Source organism: Thrips palmi, unplaced genomic scaffold (genome assembly GCF_012932325.1).
Source record: "Thrips palmi isolate BJ-2018 unplaced genomic scaffold, TpBJ-2018v1 HiC_scaffold_19, whole genome shotgun sequence".
Lineage (NCBI taxonomy): Eukaryota > Metazoa > Arthropoda > Insecta > Thysanoptera > Thripidae > Thrips > Thrips palmi.
In genome coordinates, this window is record NW_023144628.1 from 6,508,821 (window position 1) to 6,531,527 (window position 22,707).

At 59.0% G+C, this 22,707-nt stretch overlaps 1 protein-coding gene across 4 annotated transcripts in view; it reads left to right on the forward strand.

The window, feature by feature from the left end:
- Nucleotides 1–22,707, forward strand: part of LOC117646162 (protein 4.1 homolog) — a 30,335-nt gene that overhangs the window by 5,285 nt on the left and 2,343 nt on the right. For 2 of the 4 annotated variants that reach the window (XM_034386931.1, XM_034386932.1), the window contains exons 2-16: nt 6,001–6,198; nt 14,221–14,368; nt 14,777–14,852; nt 14,957–15,328; nt 15,441–15,626; nt 15,706–15,878; nt 15,962–16,092; nt 16,358–16,471; nt 17,121–17,342; nt 17,792–20,107; nt 20,540–20,650; nt 20,825–20,941; nt 21,562–21,690; nt 22,202–22,408; nt 22,501–22,696. In XM_034386931.1, the coding sequence (XP_034242822.1) occupies nt 6,037–6,198; nt 14,221–14,368; nt 14,777–14,852; nt 14,957–15,328; nt 15,441–15,626; nt 15,706–15,878; nt 15,962–16,092; nt 16,358–16,471; nt 17,121–17,342; nt 17,792–20,107; nt 20,540–20,650; nt 20,825–20,941; nt 21,562–21,690; nt 22,202–22,408; nt 22,501–22,692 (4,656 nt within the window). In that variant the 5' untranslated portion in view covers nt 6,001–6,036 and the 3' untranslated portion in view covers nt 22,693–22,696. The remainder of the gene's footprint in view (nt 1–6,000; nt 6,199–14,220; nt 14,369–14,776; nt 14,853–14,956; nt 15,329–15,440; nt 15,627–15,705; nt 15,879–15,961; nt 16,093–16,357; nt 16,472–17,120; nt 17,343–17,791; nt 20,108–20,539; nt 20,651–20,824; nt 20,942–21,561; nt 21,691–22,201; nt 22,409–22,500; nt 22,697–22,707) is intronic. The other 2 variants (XM_034386934.1, XM_034386933.1) reach the window with 2 other exon arrangements.

The following is a 22,707-nucleotide window of genomic DNA, read 5'->3' on the forward strand; positions in this document are numbered from 1 at the left end:
CGGGGCGGCCGACGCTCCGTCTCTCTCGCACTCGTGGGGCGTCCCGCTGGGGTGCGAGAGAGACAGCGACAACGCGCCCCTCTCTGAATGCGCCCGGCCGGTCTCGGACGTCGTCCCGTTGCACGCCGTGGAGTGCGACGCCGCGACGCCGAGGGTTAGTGGGCCGCGCCGCTGGCGCTGCTGCCCGCCGCCTGCCCGCCGCTTCCGGCGCTGATCGCGTCGATAAAGGACGCGCGCCTCTCGTCGCTCTGTCTCTCTCTGCCGGAAGGCGATGCCGGGGCTGCCTGCCGCGGCGGCCATCTTTCGCCGAGACTTGTTTGAGGCTGCCTAGTTAACGCAGCGTGCTTGTGACGTTTGTTTGGCCCCGGCCAAACAGTGCACCGCGCAGCGCGCTTCGCACCGAGCCGACGGCCAGGGCCAGCAGACTGATTCCGAGAGTCTTTTTCGTCGCTCTGTCTCTCTCGCGCTCATGGGGGGCGCCGTGTCGGTGCGAGGGGGAGAGAGAGCCACGAAAACGACTCTCGGAATCGGTCTGCAGGCGCCAGGCAAGCCAGGCAGGGAGCGCCGTGTTGTTTCAAGGATCGCGCCATCGCGCCGCCCAAGCCGAGGCGAAAAGCCGAGCGCGGCCCCGACCCGAGTCGGCTCGGCGCACCGCTTTGTTGTTCCTCGGAGAAATGAGAAGGATTTCGGAAGCGGTGCCGGGAAACTGGCGGAAAAGCCTGCAGAAACTTGTTTCCGCAGCAGGAGGCTTGGTCTGGCGATATCCCCGGCCGGCGGACGCCGTCGAGGACGTCCTCCTCCTCCACACGGTGACGTGTTCGCTGTTCGTCGCGACCGTTGGACCGGGCCGCCTCGCACGGCACCGCGTGGGCCGCGGGCCGCGGAATGCTACGCGGAATGCTACGCGTCGGTGGCGGTTATCGCCCGGACCAGCAGAATCCACTATCTGGGCCGCGGTGTCACCCAGGCAAACCCAGGCAGCACCCCGATTCCCAGAGTTCTCTCTCGCACTCATGCGGCGTCCCCTATGGGTGCGAGAGAGACAGCGACGAAAACGAGCCTCGGAATCGGCCTTGTCGCTCTTTACTTTGGCGGCCTGTCGCCAAGTGAGGCCCGGCGTGTTGCCTGTGTACACAGTGCGGCGCCACACGGCCGTCCCGCCGCGCTGTGCGGCCAGCGGTTCCGGAAGGCAATCTTGTTAAAAGCCCCCTTCCACCCCCCGCCCCGCCCGGCGGTGACACGGCCGCGGCACCGCGACGCCCTGTTGCCGCCGGACGACCTCCCGTGACCTCCCGGGGGCCGTTTCGGGGCCGGCCAGGCCAGCCTCGGGGCCGTCAGGGGGTTGGCGCGCCGCGGAAGGCGGGGACGCACGCCACCTGATGATGGCCAGGTGGGACGGGGCCTCGGACGAGCCCTCGGGCCACTCGGCCCGGTCGCTGCGATGTCGTGTCCGCCGCTGTTTGTTGCCCTTTTTCCACCGGGTTGTCGTCCGCGGTCGCCGCGTGTCGCCCACCCTGTCGGGCCCCCACCCCGCCCCGCCCCGCCCCGCCCGGCACGCCAGTTTGCATACGGAATATCCGCCCCCAAATGGGGACTGGCAGGGTCCCTCCTTTGACCCGCCGCATCGAATTAGCTTCCCTTCGCCGCCAGCCTGCTGCACCGAGGCTGCACCCTCTGCCCGCGGCCGCGGCGAGCACCTCCCCGTCGAAGCGACCCGCACCGCGACCCCCTGGCTGGCGGCGGCGCGCGCAGCGGACCGGGTTCGCCGTTGGCGCCGTTGGCTCGTGCCGGCTGCTCCGGGGCGGCCCTACAGGGCGGCCCGCGCCGGGCAGCGGTCCCCGTGCCGCGCAAAGGAAGTGGCGTTTTCTCGGAAGCCATTGTGGGCAGGGGACTGTGACCAGGCTAAGTGCCGCGGCGCCGCGGGAAAGGCGAGGGCAGTCCCGCAGGTCGTCGCCGTCACCGTGGCCGTGGCCGTGCTCTCGGACGGCGACGCCGCCGGCGGCAAGTAGAGCGAGTCCCCGCCGGGGGTCATCGGGGAGGTGGCCGGCCGCGCCGTTTGCCGCGCCGGTCTTCTGGCCCACTGTGCGCCGCGGCGCTCTAGTCCGGCAGTAAGCCGGAATGCTAATGCCCGTTTCTTTCTTCGGTTCGGTCCGCCAGGCCCTCCACTCCACTGTAACTGGCCGGCGTCCCCTCGGCAGTTGGGCCCTTTTCCTCCTCCAGGTCGGCGTCGTTCCGCCGCGCCGCGGTTCGCGGCTTTACGACTGGCGTGCCGTTGGCGTGCCGCGGCCGTGCGCGTGCATACGCGTGTCGCATGCAAATGCACGCGCCGAGCACTCTTGTTGTTCTTCTTTTGTTGTTGTTTATTGATGTTTTCATGCACGTTTCTTATTCGCCGCTGTTGCCGGTGCTCCAACTCGCCTGGCCTGAGGAGGCGGGCCTGCTGCTGGCGAGGCGGCAAGGTGCAGCGATTATTAAAATGCGGAGTGCTTCGTGGGCGCGGCCGGCCCGCCCGGCTTTTGCTCTTATCAGTCCCGATTTCGTCACTATCGCATGACCTGTCCCGCGTGATAAGATTCGCCGTCGTGGTCTTACCCTGGATAAATTCCTCCCCGGTCGGCTCGTTTCGCGTACAGAACGCGGTCGAGAGTATTGAGTCATTTGCTCACCACGCCGCGCGGAGCGTGCTGCCTTCGTCGGCGAGTTTTCCTGTAAAAACCGCGGCAGCTGTTTGTACTGTGTTATTGTGTTATCGAGTCTGGGAAACGGGAATACGATTTGCGCTCCGTGACTCACTCGCTTCCTTTCGTGGGAGAGAAAGAGAGAGAGAGAGGACTCGGTGCGCCGCTCCGCGGACACACCTGCGATTTACAGCTGCCACAGTGTACCCTTTTTTGCTGGTGTGGCTGCCGGCCGCCGTGCAGGGTGCCAACAGCCGGCGTGTAGTTGTTGTGACGGCCTGGCCTAGCCAGGCCTCGTTGCAGTGCTGCGGACCGATTCCGAGAGTCGTTTTGGTCGCTCCGTCTCTCTCGCTCTCACAGGGCATCCCGTATGGGTGCGAGAGAGACAGAGCGACGAACGGTCTGCGGGTGAAGGGCTGGCTGGGCCGTGCCGAACGCGAGCTGCTACAACTTGCGAGCCGGATTGCTTCTCGGTTTGTTGTCTTATTTACAACTTGACGGACGGCCTGCGCGCTGCAAGTTGAACCTGTCCGTGCCGCTGCTCCTTGGAGTGCAGTACTGTAGTACACTGCTACTGTCGGCTCGGCTGCCGTGCGCTCGGGTAGAGGGACGACCCGAGGGAGTCTGCCGGCCGCGGGCTGCTTGCAGTGCACATCTCAGGGGAGGCCGTGGCCTCCGGGCCGCTTCCCTCGCATCGCTCCGGCCCTTTGCTCCACGGCCGTCCGCGGCCACTGCAAAAAAAAAGAAAGAGGGAGGCCAGAAAAATGCAACGCCAAAGCAGCACTTTGCTCTCTTTGGCGGATGCATCGCGCTCCGGTGTCTCTAGAGTCTCGCTGCAGATCGATCCCGTAGGAGGGGGGGGGGCGTCGCCCCACGTGAGTGCGACAGAGACGGAGCGACGGAAATGACTCTCAGTCTGCTGCCGGATTTGCTGGAGGAGGAAGGAATTAAAGCAGACGCCCTTTTGTAATTGAGGCGCGCGTCGTGTTGCTGGTTACGCCACTGCCACGCCACTGCAAGGCATGCGCCGCCCGCTTTTTTCTCACTCTCCCTCTCCCCCTCCCCTCTTCTCTCTCTCTCCTGTCTCCCGTCGATCGGAGCCATGTGAGGAGGAAGCACAGGAAGCACGTTTAGTTCCGTTCCAGCGCGCACGTGTGTGTGTGCGCGCGCCCTGCTACACAGAGAGAGAGGGAGGGAGAGAGGAGAAGGGGCGAAACATAACGAAATTGCAGATTTTATGAGGGGCCTTTAAAAGGGGCGCGGTCCTCGAACGAACCCTTTCCCCGGCGACACGGCTGCGTGACGGACTGCCCGAGGGGATTGGTGGGTTGGTGGGGGGGGGGGGGGCTGGACGCGGTCCGCGAGGCGTGGACAATGGCGGCACGCGTGCCGAAAGATGGGCGCGCGCGCGGCGTCGACACCTCGCCCAGGTCCGGCTTGGAAGCACAGTGTACCAAAAACGAAAACAAAGCGTGCAGGCCGATTTACTAGCTCTTCCGCGACGAAGACGACCCTCTCACTTCGACTCTGTGTTCTCCTCGATTTTTATTTTTATTTTTCTTGCGGGAATATTTTTTGAAATGTAGTTTTTTGAGTAGTTCTTCTTTTGTCTGAGGTGCCTGCTCGCCGTGTGTGGAGGGTGGCACGCCTCGGGCACGCCGCCCCTCGGCGCACTTGCTCGCGACCGCGTCGTTATGACGGGGATCGATCGGCCGGACGGACGGCACGGAGTGGCACTGCCTTCCCTCCCGGCGTACCTCAGGCTTGCCTCAGGCTTGCCAGCGCGGTGCCAGGACGTCCTAGGACGAGGACGCGCCGCCAAGGACGCGCCGCCCCGCACTGTGGAGCACCGGGGTGTGCGTTTTGCGCGCGAAAACGACGACCGCGGAAAAGAAACACTGCGCGACGCGGCGGCGGAGCTCCGCCTAGTGTTTCCGTCGCCGCGTTTTCCAGCGTGCCAAATCCGTGACGCTGCTGTTGCAGGCCGGCCGGCTAGCTGCGGCTTTCCCTCTATTTACGCATGCCATACTGGGGTGTGTGTGAGTGTGTGTGTGTTTGTGTCGCAGCGTGGGGACACCGCTATGTTCCGGCGGCTGTATGCACTCCGCGCCGCCTCTGTGTGTGTGTGAGTGTGTGGCGCGCGCCCCCGCCAATTTATGGAAGCGCTGCACCGCTGGCGGCCTGGTGGCGGCGCTGCCTGCCCGTGGTCGCGGTGGCGTCGTTGCCTGTGTCTGTCCCGCTGCCCTTCTGCGGGGCGGGGCGGGGCGGGGCGGGGCGGGGCGGGGCGGTGGGAGAAAGCGCAGCGGAGCGTGGCCGGTATGCGCCGAGCACGGCGGAGGCACGTTCCTGCAAGGCCCTGCACCACATGGCCCCTCGGTGTCGCGTGGGCTGCCAAAGGGCCATGTCCTCCTGTCTCCTTTTTTCTCGTCGTCGTCGTCGTGGGGAGATGGGGAGAGAGACGGAAGAAGGGTCAGGACGGAGAGGTGGAGAGAGAGAGAGAGAGAGGACGGGTCAGGGCGCCGGGCGCGCCGGGCGGGGCAGCTTCCCGCAACAACACGCCCCTTTCCCTTGCGCATGGATGGGCGCGCTGCTTTGTCGTTGGCACGGCGGCGCGGGTGGTGTGCAGCCTCCGGGAAAAAAAAAACAAGTTCCAAACATGAAAAAATTGTAGATTTATTTTTAATTCATCCCCTTTCTCCCTTCCCTGCAAAAAAAAAAAAAGAACATGCATGATGTACGCGAGGTTTAGAAGTGCACCAGCGGTGGCCACTAGCCCGCTTTGCGCCTGTGTGCGTGCAGTGCAGTGCAGTGCAGTGTGCGGGGAAAGCGCGTGGCTGACTGCGCCATTTGCACTCTGCACCCGCGGGGGACGCGCGCCAAGGTGCGGAAGTTTATAACGAGAGTCCCTAAACGACGCGGCCGAGGGCCGAGCATTCGTCGCGTCGTGTTCTTTTTTTTTCCTCCCGGGGGGTCATTTAGTTGAAGAGGTGGTGGTGTCACGCGTGGTCCGGGACGATATGTTAAAGACGCAAAACGGTCGTGTCTGTCTGTCTGTGTGTAAAAGGGAAAGAAGGAGGGGGGGGGGTATCGTTGCTGCAGCGGTCCGATTGAAAGCGAAAAGGGCTCCGTGCGCCGTGCAGCCTCTCGGCGGCTCATTGCGGCATTGCAACGCCGCCGCTGCATTCATTGCACTCACACAATCACGCTCGCACACACACACACACAGCCTGTTGAATGGCGCACGACCCGGTCGTTGACATCACACTGCTGTTGTTTTGTTTGATGTTGTTGCTGTTTCTGACGGTGGCGTTTTGGCCCGCAGGTGTAGGCGCCCCCCACAGCCCCAGGGAGCTCCAGGATGCCGGAGGACACGAAGGGCGCGGGGCCGGTGGCCGCCCAGCAGCCCACCAACGGGCCGGCGGCCTCGCCCGCGCAGTCGCCGATGAAGCGCAGTCGCGCCAAGACGGTGCTCGCCAAGGTCACCCTGCTGGACGGCTCGGTGCTGGAGCTGAGCATCGAGGTGAGTGATGCAGTGTGTGAGAGAGAGAGGGGGGGGGGAGAAAGGGCCGGGGTGAATGTCCCGGAGTGTCGCAACCGCAACCACCGTCCTCCTAGCGCGGTCGCCGCGCATCGGCCTGGCCGCCGAGCGAATCCGAAGAGTGGCGTTTCGTCGCTCCGTCTCGCTCGCACCTCTGAGGGACGCCCCGCGAGTGCGACGAAGACAGAGACGAGACTGTGCAGCGATTGGTGTTGCATCAGGAGGCTGCATGCAGCCTGCAGCGCCCCGAAGGGTGGCGGTGGCGGTACGGACTCCGCGAAGCCATACACTGTAACACCACAGGTCGCATGCTGCATACGGTGGGGCTGCCGAGGCCCCCCGCTCCAGGCCCCCTAGTCCCTGGTGGTCCCCGAGCCTATCAGGCCAGCACAGCCCCCAGGGGAGGCAGTGGAGGGGAGACCGTGCGGACGTGGAGGCCCACTGCCGGCCGGGCGTGCTGCGTCGAAGGCCGGCGATGATGTGACCCGCGGCCGCTTTTAGCGCTTTTAGCCGGCGGGGTTGTTCGGCAGGCGTTCAAGTGCGACGCGCTTGTCGCCGCTCTCGAGGTTGTTGGCGCCCTTGTTCGAGTGGGGCAGCGCGGCCGCACGCGCCGTTAACCCCGGGCACCCTGCGCCTGGGCCGCTTTGAAGGCGAGAGTCCTTTTCGTCGCTCTATCCTTCTCGCACTCATGGGGCGTACACTATAGGTGCGAGAGAGACAGCGACGAAAAACGACGCTCGGAATCGGTCTACTGCGAGAGGGAATGGGCCACGTCGTTTTGCGAGCGCGGGCCTTGCCTCGCCGCCGCCCCTTACAGTGCCGTAGGGGTGCGAGAGAGACGGAGCAGCCTTTTCATCGCTCGAAATGACTGCCTGCTGCCGCCACAATGCCCTCGTGTGTCGAGCGTGACACGAGCGTGGCGCGCGTAGCGTGTCACAACGTGACGACAGGGCGCCCTCGCCTTCCCACCGCGCCGGCCGTGGCGGTGATGTCACGGAGCCTCGGCTCGCCCTGCAGACTGACTCCGAGAGTCGTTCTCGTTGCTCTGTCTCTCTCGCACCTGTCGGGGACGCCGCGTGAGTACGAGGGAGACGGAGCGTCGAAAACGACTCTCGGAATCAGTCTGCTGTGCTGCCGTTGCTTTGGTTGTCGTCGCCGGCTCGAAATTGCAGCATTTTGTGTTTGTGTCCCGCTCCGCTCGTGCGCCGCTGGGCCCCGCCATCGAGCAGGGCGAGGCAGGGCGAGGCAGGGCGCGCTCGCTCGTTCCCGCCGCGACCTTTTCTTCTCATTCTTATTCTAACATTTGGCTCTTTTTTCCTTGCCACTGCCGGAGCGGCCCGGGCCTCTGGCCGAGCCTCCAGCCCGCCGCGCCGCCGTGGTCGCGGGGGAGGCGGAGGCGCGCATTGTGCCGCAGGGCTCCGGATTCCCAGCGGCTGGCTGGCGCTGGCGGCCGCCTGTCGCTGTCTCTCTCGCACTCGCGGGCCCTCCCGTGTTGCTGCGAGAGAGACGCAGCGATGAAAACGCGACCCTCGGAACCAGTCGGCTGGGATTCTCGATTGTGCCTTTGGAGTGCAGGAATCGGAAGGGGCTCCTTTGTGGCGGCCGGCGACGCGACGCCGCCCCGCCGTTCAGCCCAGCCGCGCCCTTGGTTGCCATGGCGACGTTGCGTGCGTGCACCGCCGATATGCCGTGCGGCACCGTGCGGCCGCGGCCCCACGGGGGCCAGGCGGGCCTCGAAGGAGGCGGCCCTCGTGAGCATATTCCCGCCGAGAACATTTCTACGGTTCAAGAGCATTTTCCCTCCCAACAGCTTGTTGCAAACCTTCGACCGCGCTTGGGCTAGAAGTGCTCGGCTGTCAGTTTTAAATTTGGCGCGCCGAAACTGGCGCAGTGGGTCCCCCGCCTGCCGCCTGGGGACTCAATTTGGCGGCAATTTGTGTCGTTCGTCGGCGCGGTGCCGCGGTGCCGCGGCGGCCGTGGCCCGGGCCGAGCGCGCCTCTCTGCCGCGGCTGTGGGTCACGGGAACAACGGCAGCGAGGCGGCGGGGCAGCGCTTCCAGCCAGCCATGCAGCCCGTTGGATCACGGCCTCACTGACGGCACGCCGGTCTGTCTGTCCGTCCGTCCGTCCGTCCGTCCGCCGAGCCGGGATCGTGACCGCGAGACAGAAGCCCCGGCGACGTGGCGTTGGGTTCCACGCGGGACGCGGGCGTGGCTCAGCGGCCGCGCCTTGGCACTCCGCAGTCTGTAGCGCCTGAGAAACTCGGGGTAGGCAGTCCCGTCGGACGCGCGTGTCTGCCGGGTTGCCTACCTCGCGCCTTGGCGCCCGAGGAACTCGGGGTAGGCAGTCCCGTCGAACGCGCGTGTCTGCCGGGTTGCCTACCCCGGGCCGGGCAGGCGCCCCGCGCGACCGGCGGGCATGTCCATGCTCTTGTCCGCCGCGGTGCGCGACGCGCTGCGGTCGTATCTTGATGCGCGGTGCGCGGCTAATGTTGCAGACTTTGGGGCGTGCCGCCGTGCCGTTAGAGCTCGCCGCGCCACATCTTGATGTGCAGTTCGCGAGGCCGCGGGCAGGCCGGCCGGCCGGCAGCAGCCCCGGAGGGAGGGAGCCTGCGGTCGCTCTGTCTCTCTCGCACCCACACGAGACGCCAGAGAGTGCGAGAGAGACAGAGCGACGAACACGACTCTCGGAATCAGTCCGCAGGCATCAATTAAATATGCATAACTGCGCCTTGTGGCCGCGACGTGGGCGCCGCGCCGTGAGCCCCATCGCCGCGGTGGCGCTCTAGGCGGGGAGGGCGGTGACCGTCCGGCGCCAATTGGCACCTCCAGGCCGTGGCGCGCTAGACGCGTCGTCCGGGCCGCTGGGCCGCCACCTGTGCCTCCGCGACGACGATGACGACGACGATGATGATGATGTCGACGACGACCATGTCGACGAGGGCGACGCGGAAGAAGGCCTAGCTTGGGGGAGCGGCACCCAAATCGTGTCCGCATCGAATTACCGAAACTGCGCCGCGGTCTCACGGCCCACAACAGGCAGAGGCAGGCAAGCTCCGTTTGACAGACAGTGCCGGGGTGAATTGAAACGAATGTGATAAGCCCGTGCATTTTGAAGGCGCGATGATGCGGTCGCTTCTATTCCTGTCCCGCCTGCCTGCGTGCCTGCGTGCCTGCTGCAGGCTGCTTCCGAACACTGTCATGCATTCGTCACCGTCTCTCTCGCTCCGCCTGCGGACGGCGGAACGCCCCACGAGTGCGAGTGAGAGAGAGAGACAAAGCGAATCGGACCACTGGCTCGGATCGTCGTTCGCCCGGCCCGGCCCCCGGCCCCCTCCAGACTAATTCCAGCGTGCGGGGACACGTCCGCTCGTCCGCTGCCGCGGTGATCGGAGGGGGAGGGGAGGGGGGGAGGGGGAGTCACATCTCCTCTTTTTATTTTTCCCGTCTGTGTCGGCCGCGTCGCGTCGCCTCCTCGCCGGCAAGTGACTACACTACTTACTGTCGGACGCACAGCCGATCTCGGCCACTTCTGCGCTGCAGCAGGCCGTGGACGTCGTCGTCGTCCTCGGCGGCCCCCTTGGCGGCAGGCGGCCGGCCTCCTTGGGCCCGCCACGTGCGCCGCCCTCGTCCCTTTTGGCGAATGGGGGTGGAAATAGACCGCCGCCTGGTGCGGTGCGGTAAAACTGGCCTGTTTATTGGCGGGGCCGAGATCTCTCGCCACGACACGCACGCCGTGATACCGAACACACCAGCGACCGCCAGGCCGCCAGACCCCCACGAGAACCCCGGCGACCCCTCGCGGGGGAGGGGGCTGGGCGCCCTCCAGTGGAGACGCGACGCTGCGTCGCGTCGACAATACACACACGAACCGCCGCCGCCGTCCGCCAGGCCAATGCCATTTGGGCAAGTTGGAGGCACTAGTTTGCGGCCCGGCCGGCCCGGTGCATCAAGATGCAAGTGCCGTTGTGCCGAGGCAACAAGTTGACCGAGGCCCGAGTGGAGTCGGTGCCGAGGAAAGGGCCCTGGCCTGGCCGGTGGGCTCTCCGCTAGGCAGGCATTCCTGGTTTGAAAGTGAAACTCGCCCCGGCCGGCGGCCAGCGCGCGGCCAACGCGCCGGCTGGTTCGGAAGGCGGCGGCAGCCCGGCAGCGCGCTCGTTGGCGTCTTTGACGAGCAGAAAGAGAAACTTTTCGTTTGAAAACGACGACGCCGTTGGCCGTCGTTGGGCGCGCGGTGACGCGGACGCTGATTGGCCGAGTGCTTGTGGGCGTGGCCTGGACGCAGGGCTGAGGACGACGGCGTCGTCGTCGTGGTGCTCGAGGGCCTCGGGGGGCGTGCCGTGCGGTGCGGCTGTTTGCAGTCTGACCCTCGCCCGACCATTACGGACCGCGCGGTGTTCGGCGAGCCGGCAGTGCTAGGCACGGGGCGCCAACGCGCCAACTTCGAAAACGTCTGGAATCTGAAACCGGCGCTTGTCACGAAGCAGCGCCTGCCGGTGATGATGAACCAAAAACAGAAACGTAAAACTTTGTGACGGTCACGTAACGGCGCGTGGCAGGCGTCACGAGGCACGCGCACGCCATTATTAAGCTGTCCGGCTGTCCTCCGACGTCGTCGTCGATAAGCAAAAGGAATCGGTCGTCGTTCGGTTCGGCGCGCGGCGCGCGTAAAGTTCGACTCGTGTCGACGGCCGGGCCGGATCGGCGTGCTAATCGATGCCTGGCGCCACGCGTGCGCACGCAGCACGCACGGCCGGGAATGCCGCGCCGCCGTGCCTCTCTGGCCTTTCTGGACCACGCCGCCGTGGAGTGCGCCGAGGCGGCCGAGGCGCTGCTGCTGCTATTTCTGTGGACAACAAACACGACGGGCATGGCGCGGCGGAGCGCGGCGGCCGGCCTGCCTGTGGAGTTTCCGTCTCATGAATGAGTTAGTGGGCGCGAGGGGGAGGGGGAGGGGCGTCTGCATGCGCCCCGGGCCCAGCGGCGAGCCGGTGCAATGGCATTCCCAGGCATTCCTCGCGGAGCTGTTGCTGGACCGGAGCTTGGGTGGCTTTGGGGGTCGGAGGGGACGCAGAGGCGCCCTCACCGGGGCCGGGCCGCCGGGCTGGCTGCTTGAATGGCGCTGCCAGCGATGCGATGGGAAAACAAATGCCTAACGTAACGCAACATAAGGCTTGGTCGGCTGGGCTGGGCCTGCTGTGGCTTGCGGTCCTCCGGTCCCTGCACCCTGTCACGGCCGTGCCGTGGCGGTCTAGAGCGTGGCTGTTTGGAGCGTGGCTGCGCTGCCGGCGCTGCAGGGGTGTTTTGTTCGCGGGCTGCAGCTGCACGTTGTACGCTGTACCGGAAGCCGATCCTAAATAGCCGCCCGCTCGGCCAGCGCTGTCCGCGGCCAGTGGCGAGGCGAGGCCCGCGGCGGCCTGCCGCTCCGCACCGCGCAGCCCCGCGCACCAAGCCCGTCCAAATCCCTGCGGGGCCGCATAGTTGCATTTGCTGTGTTGTTTTTGCCCAGCAGCAGGCTGGTTCCGAGCTCTGCTCTGTCTCTCTCTCGCACGCACGGGGCGTCCCGAAAGGGTGCGAGAGAGACGGAGGCGGGGCGGCGTCGTCGCCTGCCACCCCTGCCGCCGTGTCGTCGCCGGTGTACAGGAGATTCGTTTCGGGTTATTTGTCGGGGACTGCGCGCCCTGTACTGTACGGGGAGGGCTTGGTGAATGTATTGGGTGCCGGCCTGGTGCCTGTCGGCGCGCTGTGGCGCTGCTAGTGCTGGCGCTGGCCAACCAGGCCGGCCGTTGCGTTCGCTTTTATGGCGTTCCTGGCGCCACACCCCCGGCCCGGCTCTAGTGGCGCCGCCGCCAAACCAGTCGCCCCGCCCCGCCCCGCCCCGACCCGGACGGAGAGACTGACTGACTGACATCCGTCGCGGCCGCGTCGTGATTGGAAGAGGCCGGGGTAAATAATGCCGGGCCGAGACGTGAGAGACGTGCAGGTGGAGGGGAGGGGTGGGGTGGCTGTTGCCAGGGACGGGGATTGTCCTGCTCGCTTTGCCCGCCCCGCCCCCGCTCTCCCCGCCGGCCCCGCGGCCATGACGTCGACGCCGCCCTTCTCCCTGCCTCCCTGATGGCCCTCCTGCCTGATTGCGTGATAACGGGCTTGATAAAACGGTTCGGCCCCCTCGGGGTGGGGGAGGGGGGGGGAGGTCGATTCCCGGCGCCGTGGGCTTCAGACTCTTTAGACCAGACGCACGGCCTTGGGCCCGTTCCTCGTTCACTGTTTGCACTCGCTGTGCGCGGCTTGCTCTGACGACTGCGGCTGGCCCGGCAGACTGATTCCGAGAGTCGGTTTCGTCGCTCTGTCTCTCTCGCACTCGAGGGACGTTCTCCACAGGTGCGAGAGAGACACAGCGACGAGAACGACTCTCGGAATCAGTCCGCTTGACCCGCGCGCTAATTTTGCGGGCGCGCCACTTGAGGGGCTGTTGGGAGCGACGCACACCCGGCCCAGCACCCTGGTTCAAGTGCGGCTCACCCTGGGGGCGGTCGGCGTCGTCGTCGTCGTCGTCGTCCGGCGCACGACTGAATGCGCCCCTGCCGCCTGGCTCCGAAGTACCGGTCCTTCGCCCCGTCTCTCTCGCGCCCCTACGTGACGCCCCACGAGTGCGAGAGAGACAGAGCGACGGAATCGGGCGGCTGTCTATTGATCATCGGCTATTGGGGCGCGTAGCGCGCAGCAGATAGCGCGTCGCCGTGCCCTGTCTTTGTCGTGCGGTCGCGGCGGTCGCGGAGCCCAGGGTTGGGGACACGCGTCGTTTCTTGTTCGCTCCCTTCCGTCGTGCCGGTTAGCGTGACGCTCCCCTTTTTGGGAATTGTGTCACACGGGGGGTCCTCATCCCCCCGCCGACTGATTCCGAGAGTCGTCGCTCTGTCTCTCTCGCACTGATGGGCCATCCCGCCTGGTGCGAGGGAGACGGGGCGACGAAAACGACCCTCGGAATCAGTCTCCCGGCTCCTAAATCCGGTCCGGCTGACCGGCCTGCGGCGGGGCGAGCGCTGTGTTAGCAAGTCTCTGCTGACGCTGGTGGGGCTTCGCGCCGCCCCCGCCGCCCCCGCCGCGCTGCCCTTGGACCCTTTGGTGGTGCCCTGGTGCCGCACCGCGGCCGCCGCAACGCGCCGCAAGGACAAGGACGGCAAGGGCGCAGCGAGGCGCAGTGCGCACGCCACCTGCAGAGTCGTTTTCGTCGCTCTGTCTCTCTCGCACGCATGGGGCGTCCCGCATGGGTGCGAGAGAGACAGAGCGACGAAGCCTGCAGCACTGTAAGGCTGAGTGACGCGGATTATGGTGATGGTTTTTATTCTTTTCCATATGGGGCGAGGGAAGCAGGCGGGCGGCAGGCGGAATGAAAGACGGGCATTAGTGCATTTGGCTGGTTCGGCCCGCCTCCCCGCCCTCCGCCGTGTGAGGCGCGTCGCTCCCCCTGAACAGCGCGCCCTCGCTCTGTCTCTCTCGCACCCCTGCGCGACGCGCCGTGAGTGCGACAGAGAGGGATACAGCGACAAGCCACGGCCAGCCTACCCCCATTTGCATACACACGCACCGCGGGGCGTGTCGCGACCCCCTCCCCCTTTCTGTCTCTCTCGCTCGCTCGCTCGCTCCGACATAGCGTGACGTCGTGGCGTGAGGTGCAGTAGATCAATAAGAGGGCTTGGGCTTTCCCTGGCAGGGCGTCTGATTACACCTGTACTACTGTGCACTGTGCGTGCCGCGCCCTGCCGCGCCCTGCCGCGCCTTGGCCGTGTGTGGTAGTTTTACCAAGCCGGATACCCTGCCGCTCTTCGCCGGCCGGGGTGCTGCACAGTGAGCCAGAAGACTGGCGGAGGCGGCAAAAATTCTAGACGCGTTTTGAGCCCCCGAGTCGCTAAATGGGACTCGAACCGAACTTTTGACTCCACCAATGGTTTAAGCTTCGTCATGTCCGTGAGTTTAATGTTGCCGTTCTTTGCTTGTGGTTGCAGCGCAAGGCCAAAGGCCAGGAGCTGCTGGACCTGGTGTGCGACACCCTCAACCTGGTGGAGAAGGACTACTTCGGCCTGACGTACGAAGACCGCCACGACCCCCGAAACTGGGTGGAGCTCGACCGACGATTATCCAAGTTTTTCAAAAGTGAGTACATGCCGTCTCGTCATCGCCATCGCATCGCGCGCCCTCTCGCTCTCGGCTCGGATGTTTACCGTTTGTTTCTGGAGAGTGTTCGGGTTGCTGGTTCGGTTCTCGTTCTTGTTGAGGCGGAGCTTGAACTTCCCGTGGCGTGGCCGCGTGGCCCCAGGGGCAGTCAGGGCAGTCATCCCACTCCCACACACCGACTGGTGTTATACATTGCTCATGAGTGTGACAAGATGATGGCTGGACTGTTCTGCTCGTTGTCGGCCAGGGGCGGGGGGCAGGCGGGGCCTCGCCGGTCGTGCACCGTGCAACACTCACAGTGGAGGAGAAGAATCAACTCCTGTTGAGGAGGCGAAGGAGACCCGAATATCTCCCTCTAATCTTGCGCCCGTTTTCTTTTCTGTTCAGATGATCCTTGGAAGTTTAACTTCGAAGTCAAATTCTACCCTCCCGACCCAGCTCAACTGCAAGAGGATATCACAAGGTAAACAAAAAATTAAGCCAAAAAAAAATTAATGGTGCTATTGTCTTGTCATTGTCTTGAAAATGGTTCAAAACTAATTTCCTTTTTCTTTCTGTGTGATGCAGGTATCACTTGTGCTTGCAAATCCGAAACGACATTCTGAATGAGCGGTTACCTTGCTCATTTGTCACCCACGCCCTCTTGGGGTCCTACCTGGTTCAATCAGAGCTGGGTGATTTTGACCTGGAAGAGCATGGACGTAACTATCTCAGTGAATTTAGATTTGCACCAAATCAGACCTCAGAACTGGAAGACAAAGTTATTGAATTACACCGCACCCACAAAGGCCAGACACCAGCAGAGGCAGAACTGCACTTTTTGGAAAATGCCAAAAAGTTAGCAATGTATGGAGTCGATCTCCATCCAGCCAAGGACAATGAAGGTGTAGATATCATGCTAGGTGTGTGTGCATCTGGCTTGCTGGTCTACAGAGATAGGTAAGTCAACTAGAAGACCCCTTACCACCCCACATAAAATAGAAATATGTTGTATTATAAGACTTTTTTAATGAATTATTTTTAACATTTTGATTTTTGTCTGTTATTTTAGGTTGAGAATTAATAGGTTTGCTTGGCCCAAAATCCTCAAAATATCTTATAAGCGTCACAACTTTTACATTAAAATTAGGCCAGGAGAATATGAACAGTATGAATCAACAGTCTGCTTCAAGCTTGTAAATCACAGAGCAGCCAAGAAGCTGTGGAAAGTTTGTGTAGAACACCATACATTCTTCCGGTATGTACAATTTTTCTTCTTCCTTTGTACAGATGGATCTTTCATATGCAACAAAATATCAATTAACTTTTTGGTCCAGGTTGATGAAACCAGAGCCAACAATGAAATCAGGACTATTCCCACGATTTGGTTCCAAGTTCCGTTACTCGGGACGCACACATTATGAATCAAGAAAACTGCCTATTGACAGGCAAGCACCCCAATTTGAAAGGTCACTGAGTGGAAGGCGACTCACCAGCCGCAGTATGGATAGTAAGCACAAAACTGATCTTTAGAATAGAATAATAACACTCTATTGAACTGAATTAATTTTTAATAAATACTTTTTCAACTAGCTCTTGGCCATAGAACACTGGGGGATGAAAATGACCCGAAGCGGCACACAATGCCTCATGCCCCAGGCAGAATCCCAGAGGAACACAGCCTCAACACATCGAAGGATAAGGACAAGAAATCCAAGGATAAGGTGTGTTTCTTTGAATATTTTCTTTTTACGTTTATATGTATTTTTAAGTTATGGATATGGGGACTGTCAACTCTGTTTGGAGTGATTCCACTGAACTCAGTGTGAGTTTTCTGCATTTCTAATGTGTTTTGGGAGTGTAATTGTGGTCTTTCTACAATCTTTCTCTCTGAATTCTGGAACTAAATTTTTATGTATGAAAGTTTGAATTTAACTGTGATTGCTCGAGTATCCTTGTTTAGTGTCTAATTTATACTAACACTTATAGCGAGGACGAAAAGGCAGCTTGGGTGAATCAAGTGGTAGCTCTGACAGCTCATCAGAAGGGGAATATGAGGCTGGAAGCCGTAGAGACAGAGACTCCTCATCAGAAAAACCGAAGGTAGCTTTGTCTGCTTCATCTATGCTGCTAAGCTGATGCAAACCAGTCTGCCTTGCAGAGCCATCACAACATTTGTTGGTTGTCTTTTTTGTAGTGTTTGAGTTCGATTTTCAGCTTTGGTGGAGACAAGGCGGTTTTGGTTTAATTTTTTGTTTTGGTTTTGGAGTGCTTCCCCTCTCTAGTCTGTCAATCCTTTTTTAACTTTTGTCTGATGACAAATTAGCCATGACATGCATGCTGCTTTTCAACGTCATGTTTCCTTGAACTATAGAAAACCATGACATGTCCTGCATTGCATCATAATCCTAATCTTCATTCACTGTGAAATTTTCCTCATCCTCAAGCTTCTGCCCGACTGCCGTTTGTTTGCAGCTGTCTTAGACCACAAAGTGTAAAGTGCATCATTCCATCATGAGTTCATCATCTGTTTCATGCTGTTAGTGGTGTTTGTAATTGATCAAAACTGCATTTATGTAAATTTCTTTTTAGTATTATTTTCTATGCGTTTGTTTGTTAATTCTCTAGAATGTATTTTGTTGGATGTTTTTCATTTTGATTTTTTAATTGTAAACAGTAAATAACTTTATTACTAAGATCGTGTTTTAAATGATGGATCAAAGAAAATTATTTCAATATTTTGTCTTTTCAGAAACCAATTGGCGGTGTTGCTGTGTTGCCACTTGGAGGAATCAAATTAGGGCGAAGCAAGAAGAGTAAGGAGAAAGAAAATGGGCTGGGAGAGACAGATGACGACAATGAAAAGGAAAACCGAGATGACTCATTCATCACGGACCCATCTTCTGATTCTGCAAGGAAAGCTGGAAAGGACAAGATAATAGATAGTCCTGACAAGGACAAGAGCAAAATTAAGGTGAGTCACATGTATTCCTATTATTTATCATCATTATTTTGGTATAGTCTAGGGCTGAAACCTTATTCATTGGCTTAATATTTCAAAGTAGGTTTTGAAAGCGTTATTTTAGGTTTGCCTTAAGATGTAGCAGTGTTGCTGAGATGTGACGTTTGTGCACGCATTGTTCCTTACTTGTATAAAGTAAATTTTATTTTGGCTGTTAATGCATCTTTTATATTATCTCTAGATTTTTTTTATTGTGATACCCGTTTTTTTTTTCTTTCTCTCGAATGGTGGGTTTTTGAACATAGAGTCAGAAATGTTATCATTTAGTAGTGTGATGATCCGAGCAGCTATTGTAGCTGACATTGAATTAGCCTGGTTTTGCTGACTATTTTGCTTTGCCTGTTTGGACTCTTGCTTGTGCTTGTTTTTATTTTGTTTCCATTTTGTTGTCTCGCGCGTAGAGTCCGGTAACGCTGTTTGGCAAGGGCTCCAGTCGCAGACTCAGTGGTAAGGACAAAGATAAGGGCAACAAGGGACTCTCCGACCAGAGCAACGACCAGGGCCGCGACCGGGAGGGCATCGAGCTCACGGAGCAGGCCGTGAGTGGCGGACAGGGGCAGGGGCAGGGCCAGGGCCTGGGGCAGGCCGACAAGTCTCCCTCCAGCACCACGGCCTCGGCGGTGTCCGCCCTGCTTCGCAGCAAGTCCAGGGAGACGGAAGAGAGACTGCGCGAAAAGGAGGCCAAACGGCTGGAGGAGAAGAGGAGGAAGGAAGAGGAGAAGAGAATCAAGGACGAGGAGAAGCGAGTAAAGGACGAGGAGAAGCGACGCAAGAAGGAGGAGAAGGAGCGCGAGAAGGCCGCCGCCGCCGCCAAGAAGGGCAAGAAGACGGCCGTGGCCGTCAAGGAGCTGGCCGACACCTCCCTGGACACGGACGTGTCCTCGGCGCAGTCCAGCCCGGACAAGCAGGGCCAGGGCCAGGACGGCAGCCTGGGCTCCACCAGCCCTGGCGGCGGCCCTCCCCACGGCTCGCCGACGCTGCCGGGCTACACGCGCGAGTACGACTACGTGGCGGACGACGCCGAGCTACGGAACAAGCCGTTCAAGCCCCAGGAGCGCGGCTTCTCGTACGAGGAGCGGCAGCGGCAGCAGCGCGGCGCGGGCGGCCTTCAGGACGAACAGCGCTCGCCCACCTCGGGCCGCATCCTCACCGGCCTGGCCTTCAACTACGCCCCCGGCGAGGCGCGCAAGCTGGCCGAGACCGCGGAGAAGAGGAAGACTGCTGCCGGCGACAAGAACGCCGACGGCAGCACGGCGGTCTCCGGCGTCGGCATCAAGACCCCCGGGCTGGACTACGTCGAGTCGGCCGCGCGCAAGGAGCAGGCCCGCGGCGCGGCGGACGGCGGCGCGGCCGGTGGCTCTCCCTCCGCGCGCCGCAGGCTGGACATGAAGTCCGGCTTCCTGTTCGGTAGCGGCGCCGACGCGGCAGTGCAGTCTGCGGCCGCGGGCAAGACGCCGGCGGCCGGCGCGGCGGGCAGCGGCCCTGCGTCCTACACCATCTCCACCTCCGCCACCTCCCCCACCTCGGGCAACTTCGACGAGGGGCTGGTGGGCGGCTCCTACCCCTACGGCGGCCCCGGCGACTCCCCGCGAGTCGGTGGCGGCGCTGCCGGCGCCCTGGGCAGGACGACGGGCATCGCGGCGTCCCCCGGCGCCAAGCGGACCATCACCACGACGACCGTGACCACCGAGTTTGGCGGCGCGGGCCGCGCTTCGCCCAGCAGCCCGGTGGCCGAGTTCCTCGCCAAGGAGTCCGAGTTCGCCGCGCAGCACGGCCAACAGGGCTACAGCTCGCCCAGCAGCCCCACCAGCATGGGCAGCGCCAGCAGCCCTGGCAGCGCCGGCAGCCCCGGCAGCCAGGACTCGCCCTCCAGCAAGGCGGCCAAGGACAAGAAGAAGAGCAAGTGGGGGCTCGGCGGGCTGGGAGGCGCCCTGGGCGCCAAGCACAGCGACGACCCCAAGGACAAGGAGCTGAGGGAGGCCAAGGAGAAGGAAGCCAGGGAAGCCAAGGAGAAGGAAGCGAAGGCCAAGGCGGAGGCCAAGGAGAGGGCCGCTAAGGAGAAAGAGGCCAAGGAAAAGGAAGCCAAGGAAAAGGCGGCCAAAGACAAGGAGGCCAAGGAGAAGGCCGCCAAGGAGAAGGAACTGAAGGACAAGGAAGCCAAGGAGAAGGCGGCTAGGGAGAAGGAACAGAAGGACAAAGAGGCCAAGGAGAAGGCCGCCAGGGAGAAGGAAGCTAAGGAAAAGGCGGCCAAGGAGAAGGAAGCCAAGGAAAAAGAGGCGAAGGAGAAGGCTGCCAAAGAAAAGGAGGCCAAAGAACTTCGAGAGAAGGAAGCCAAGGCACTTAAAGACGCTAAAGAAAAGTCAAGCAAGACAAAGACGATTCTTGGTGCTGCTGGGGCTGCAGGTTCAGGCCATCCTGAAGAAAGTACCTCCGGTGGGGAAGCGGCCTCAGAAAGTGACGACACAGCTGAGTATGCTGAAGGGGAAAGATCTCGAGGAATTAAGGGTATTGCTGCAAAATTAAAGCTGCCTCGTACTCCTAGTAAGAAGAAGGCTGGTTCTTCTGATAAGCAGTTGGCAGCGGGCACTCCTAAAGTTGTGAAGACAACCACCAAACAGACTGTTGTCAAAGACAGTGAAGGTCTGACTCACAACATTGAGGAGAAAGTTGAAGATCTTGGTACGGGAGCTGTTAATGTCTCTACGCACGAACACAAGGTTTGCTATAGCTTGTTTTATTGTTTGGTTCTGCCGTGTAGAGTGAAAGATTTGTTTGTTCTTGGAAATTTTATCATTTGCTTTAGTTTGAAGTTTTACTATGCTCTGCATGGTGCATTATGGTAGTTTTGCATTTTGTATTCAAAAATTGATCTCATCTTACTGAATTTTTTGGACTCCACTCCATTTCCACTTTGAACTCAACGTTGTAACCCTTTTTTCTTTATTGTGGAAATTATCACTGAGTTTCAGTGCAATTTTGGAAAAAAAGAAACATCTAAGGTATTTTAGTTTGTCCCAATATGTATGTTAAATTTCCAGTAATTCTTCATGACGAACTTTGCTTTCTTTTTGAAGTTTAAATTTTAGAGTAGGCTGTTGGATAGTTGATAGTAGTTTTTGCACTGTAGCTTATACTGCTTGTGTATTTAGGCGGAGGGCGTGAATGACAATGGGCGCTCCCCATATGTCACTGCAACTGCTGTCACCACCCGCACAGCAACAACCCATGAGGATCTTGAGAAGAATGCTAAGACCAGCCAGGTTGGTATTGCCCAGTCATGAAGCACACTCATAAACATGAGTCCACAACAAATAAAATAATAATCACAATAGGTCTAAAAACCACAGAAGTTTTCATTTTCATGTTGCATGAAAACCAAAAGTGGCCTGTTCCACCAAAACTTACTTCTAAAGATTCTTCTTTGACTGTTTCAGGTTGAAGAGAAAACAGTGGCACACACTATGACAACTAGTGCTACTCGCCAGGAGCAGCGAGTGGTGACTCAGGAGGTCCGAGCCACATCCACTGTTTTAAGCGGAAGTGACACTCAGGTTTGTTGAAGCACACCTTTTTTCCCGTCACACTCAATTTTTTCTATGGTAGAAATGTGTCACAACAGTGAATTATTATTATTATTATTATTATTATTGTATGAACACATTGCACCGGCCATGTATTACTTGCTTTATGTTTTGACAAAACACTTGGTTTATATTTGCACTACTCTCTTAGAGAGACTACAAAAATACTTCTGCTTTTTTTATGTTCTAAATTGCTTTAAGTGTCTAGTGATGTGTGATACCTAATCATGAGTCACACAATTTCTAGTTAGATATCCATATTGTTTAAGTACGTTCCCTCTTCAAACTGAATTCAATATGAACTTTATCTCTTTTTATGTCATTTGGGGATAAAGTGTTTTCACTTTTTATCACATCAATGCTCAATTCCTGCAGTACTTTCGACTCTGCTTTTGAGAATAACATCATATTTAAAACTGTCATCAACTTCTCATAAAGTACTCTTCTCATAAACTTTGCAAAAAAAAAATTATTTTAAAAGAAAGCATTTAGGCTATGGTAGGATACAGAATGCTGACACATTGCATGTTGGAAAATTGCATGGCTATTTGCACCACTAACGGCACTCCATGCCACGCTACCCTGTGCAGCGTCATAGGTTGTCAAGTTCATCTGATTCTACGAGCTCGGATGATTCTGGTACACCGGTGGACATCTTGGATGACTCTCAGGGCGAGTACTTTGTCAACTGCAATGCTGATGATGACCCGTTGTTCCAGGTTGGTTTTGCTTGCTTGTTTGCTTGGCGCCACAAAGGAAGGAGCTCTGCTGTAATCATTATGAAGAGTTCAACCATGAATGTCAACCTTCAGCTAATTTTTGGAACTCTTATAATGTTTACATTCCCCTCGCTCCTTTCTTCTGTTGCATGGAATTGGTTTACCCTCTTGATTAGCCTAAGTTTTGCAAGTGTGGCGCCATCAAGCACCTGGGCCTTCCATGCCCTGAATGCTTCTCGTTCGCTTCGCCATGCACATTCTTTAGAGCACTGTTTGTACTGATACTGGGAAATATCCCTCATGTACATATGTCATATGCTACTGCAATTTTCTTTCAGCAGATTGCAACTGTGCTATACTGCCTGGATCAAATGTACCTTGCAGGTTGCACTTAGATGCAGAAAACAATTGGTCTTGTTTAGCTTTCTTGAGAGTCTCATGGTGATTTATGGCCAATCTGACTTTGATATCACTCAAATAATTTCTGCATGTAATGCACTTTTGCTTTCAGCCACACGGAATTGTCCAGACTGAAACTCTTGTGTTCAACGAGGGAGGAGAGGCCCCAGCCTTGACCAGCACGACACAAGTTCCACTGGTTCAAACTGAGAGCCGGAAAGTTGCCCTGGAAACTGAAGATGGTACCTACAGTGCAGAGGGTGAAATTGTCAGCTCCCAAACCATCAGCAGCAAGACAAGGACTGTCGAAACAGTGACTGTAAGTTCAATCTTTCCCCTTGAGGTAAATAGGTCTCTGTTCTAGCTTTAGTTTGTAAAAATAATCTCTTTTTACAACAACAAAAAAAACAGTACAAGACAGAACGAGATGGTGTTGTGGAGACTCGAGTGGAGCAGAAGATAACCATTCAGTCGGATGGAGATCCTATTGACCACGACAAGGCATTGGCAGAAGCTATTCAAGAAGCTACTCTGATGAACCCTGACATGACAGTAGAAAAGATTGAAATTCAGCAGCAGACAGCCAGTGGTGCATCTCAGTGAACTGGTATGTAGTTA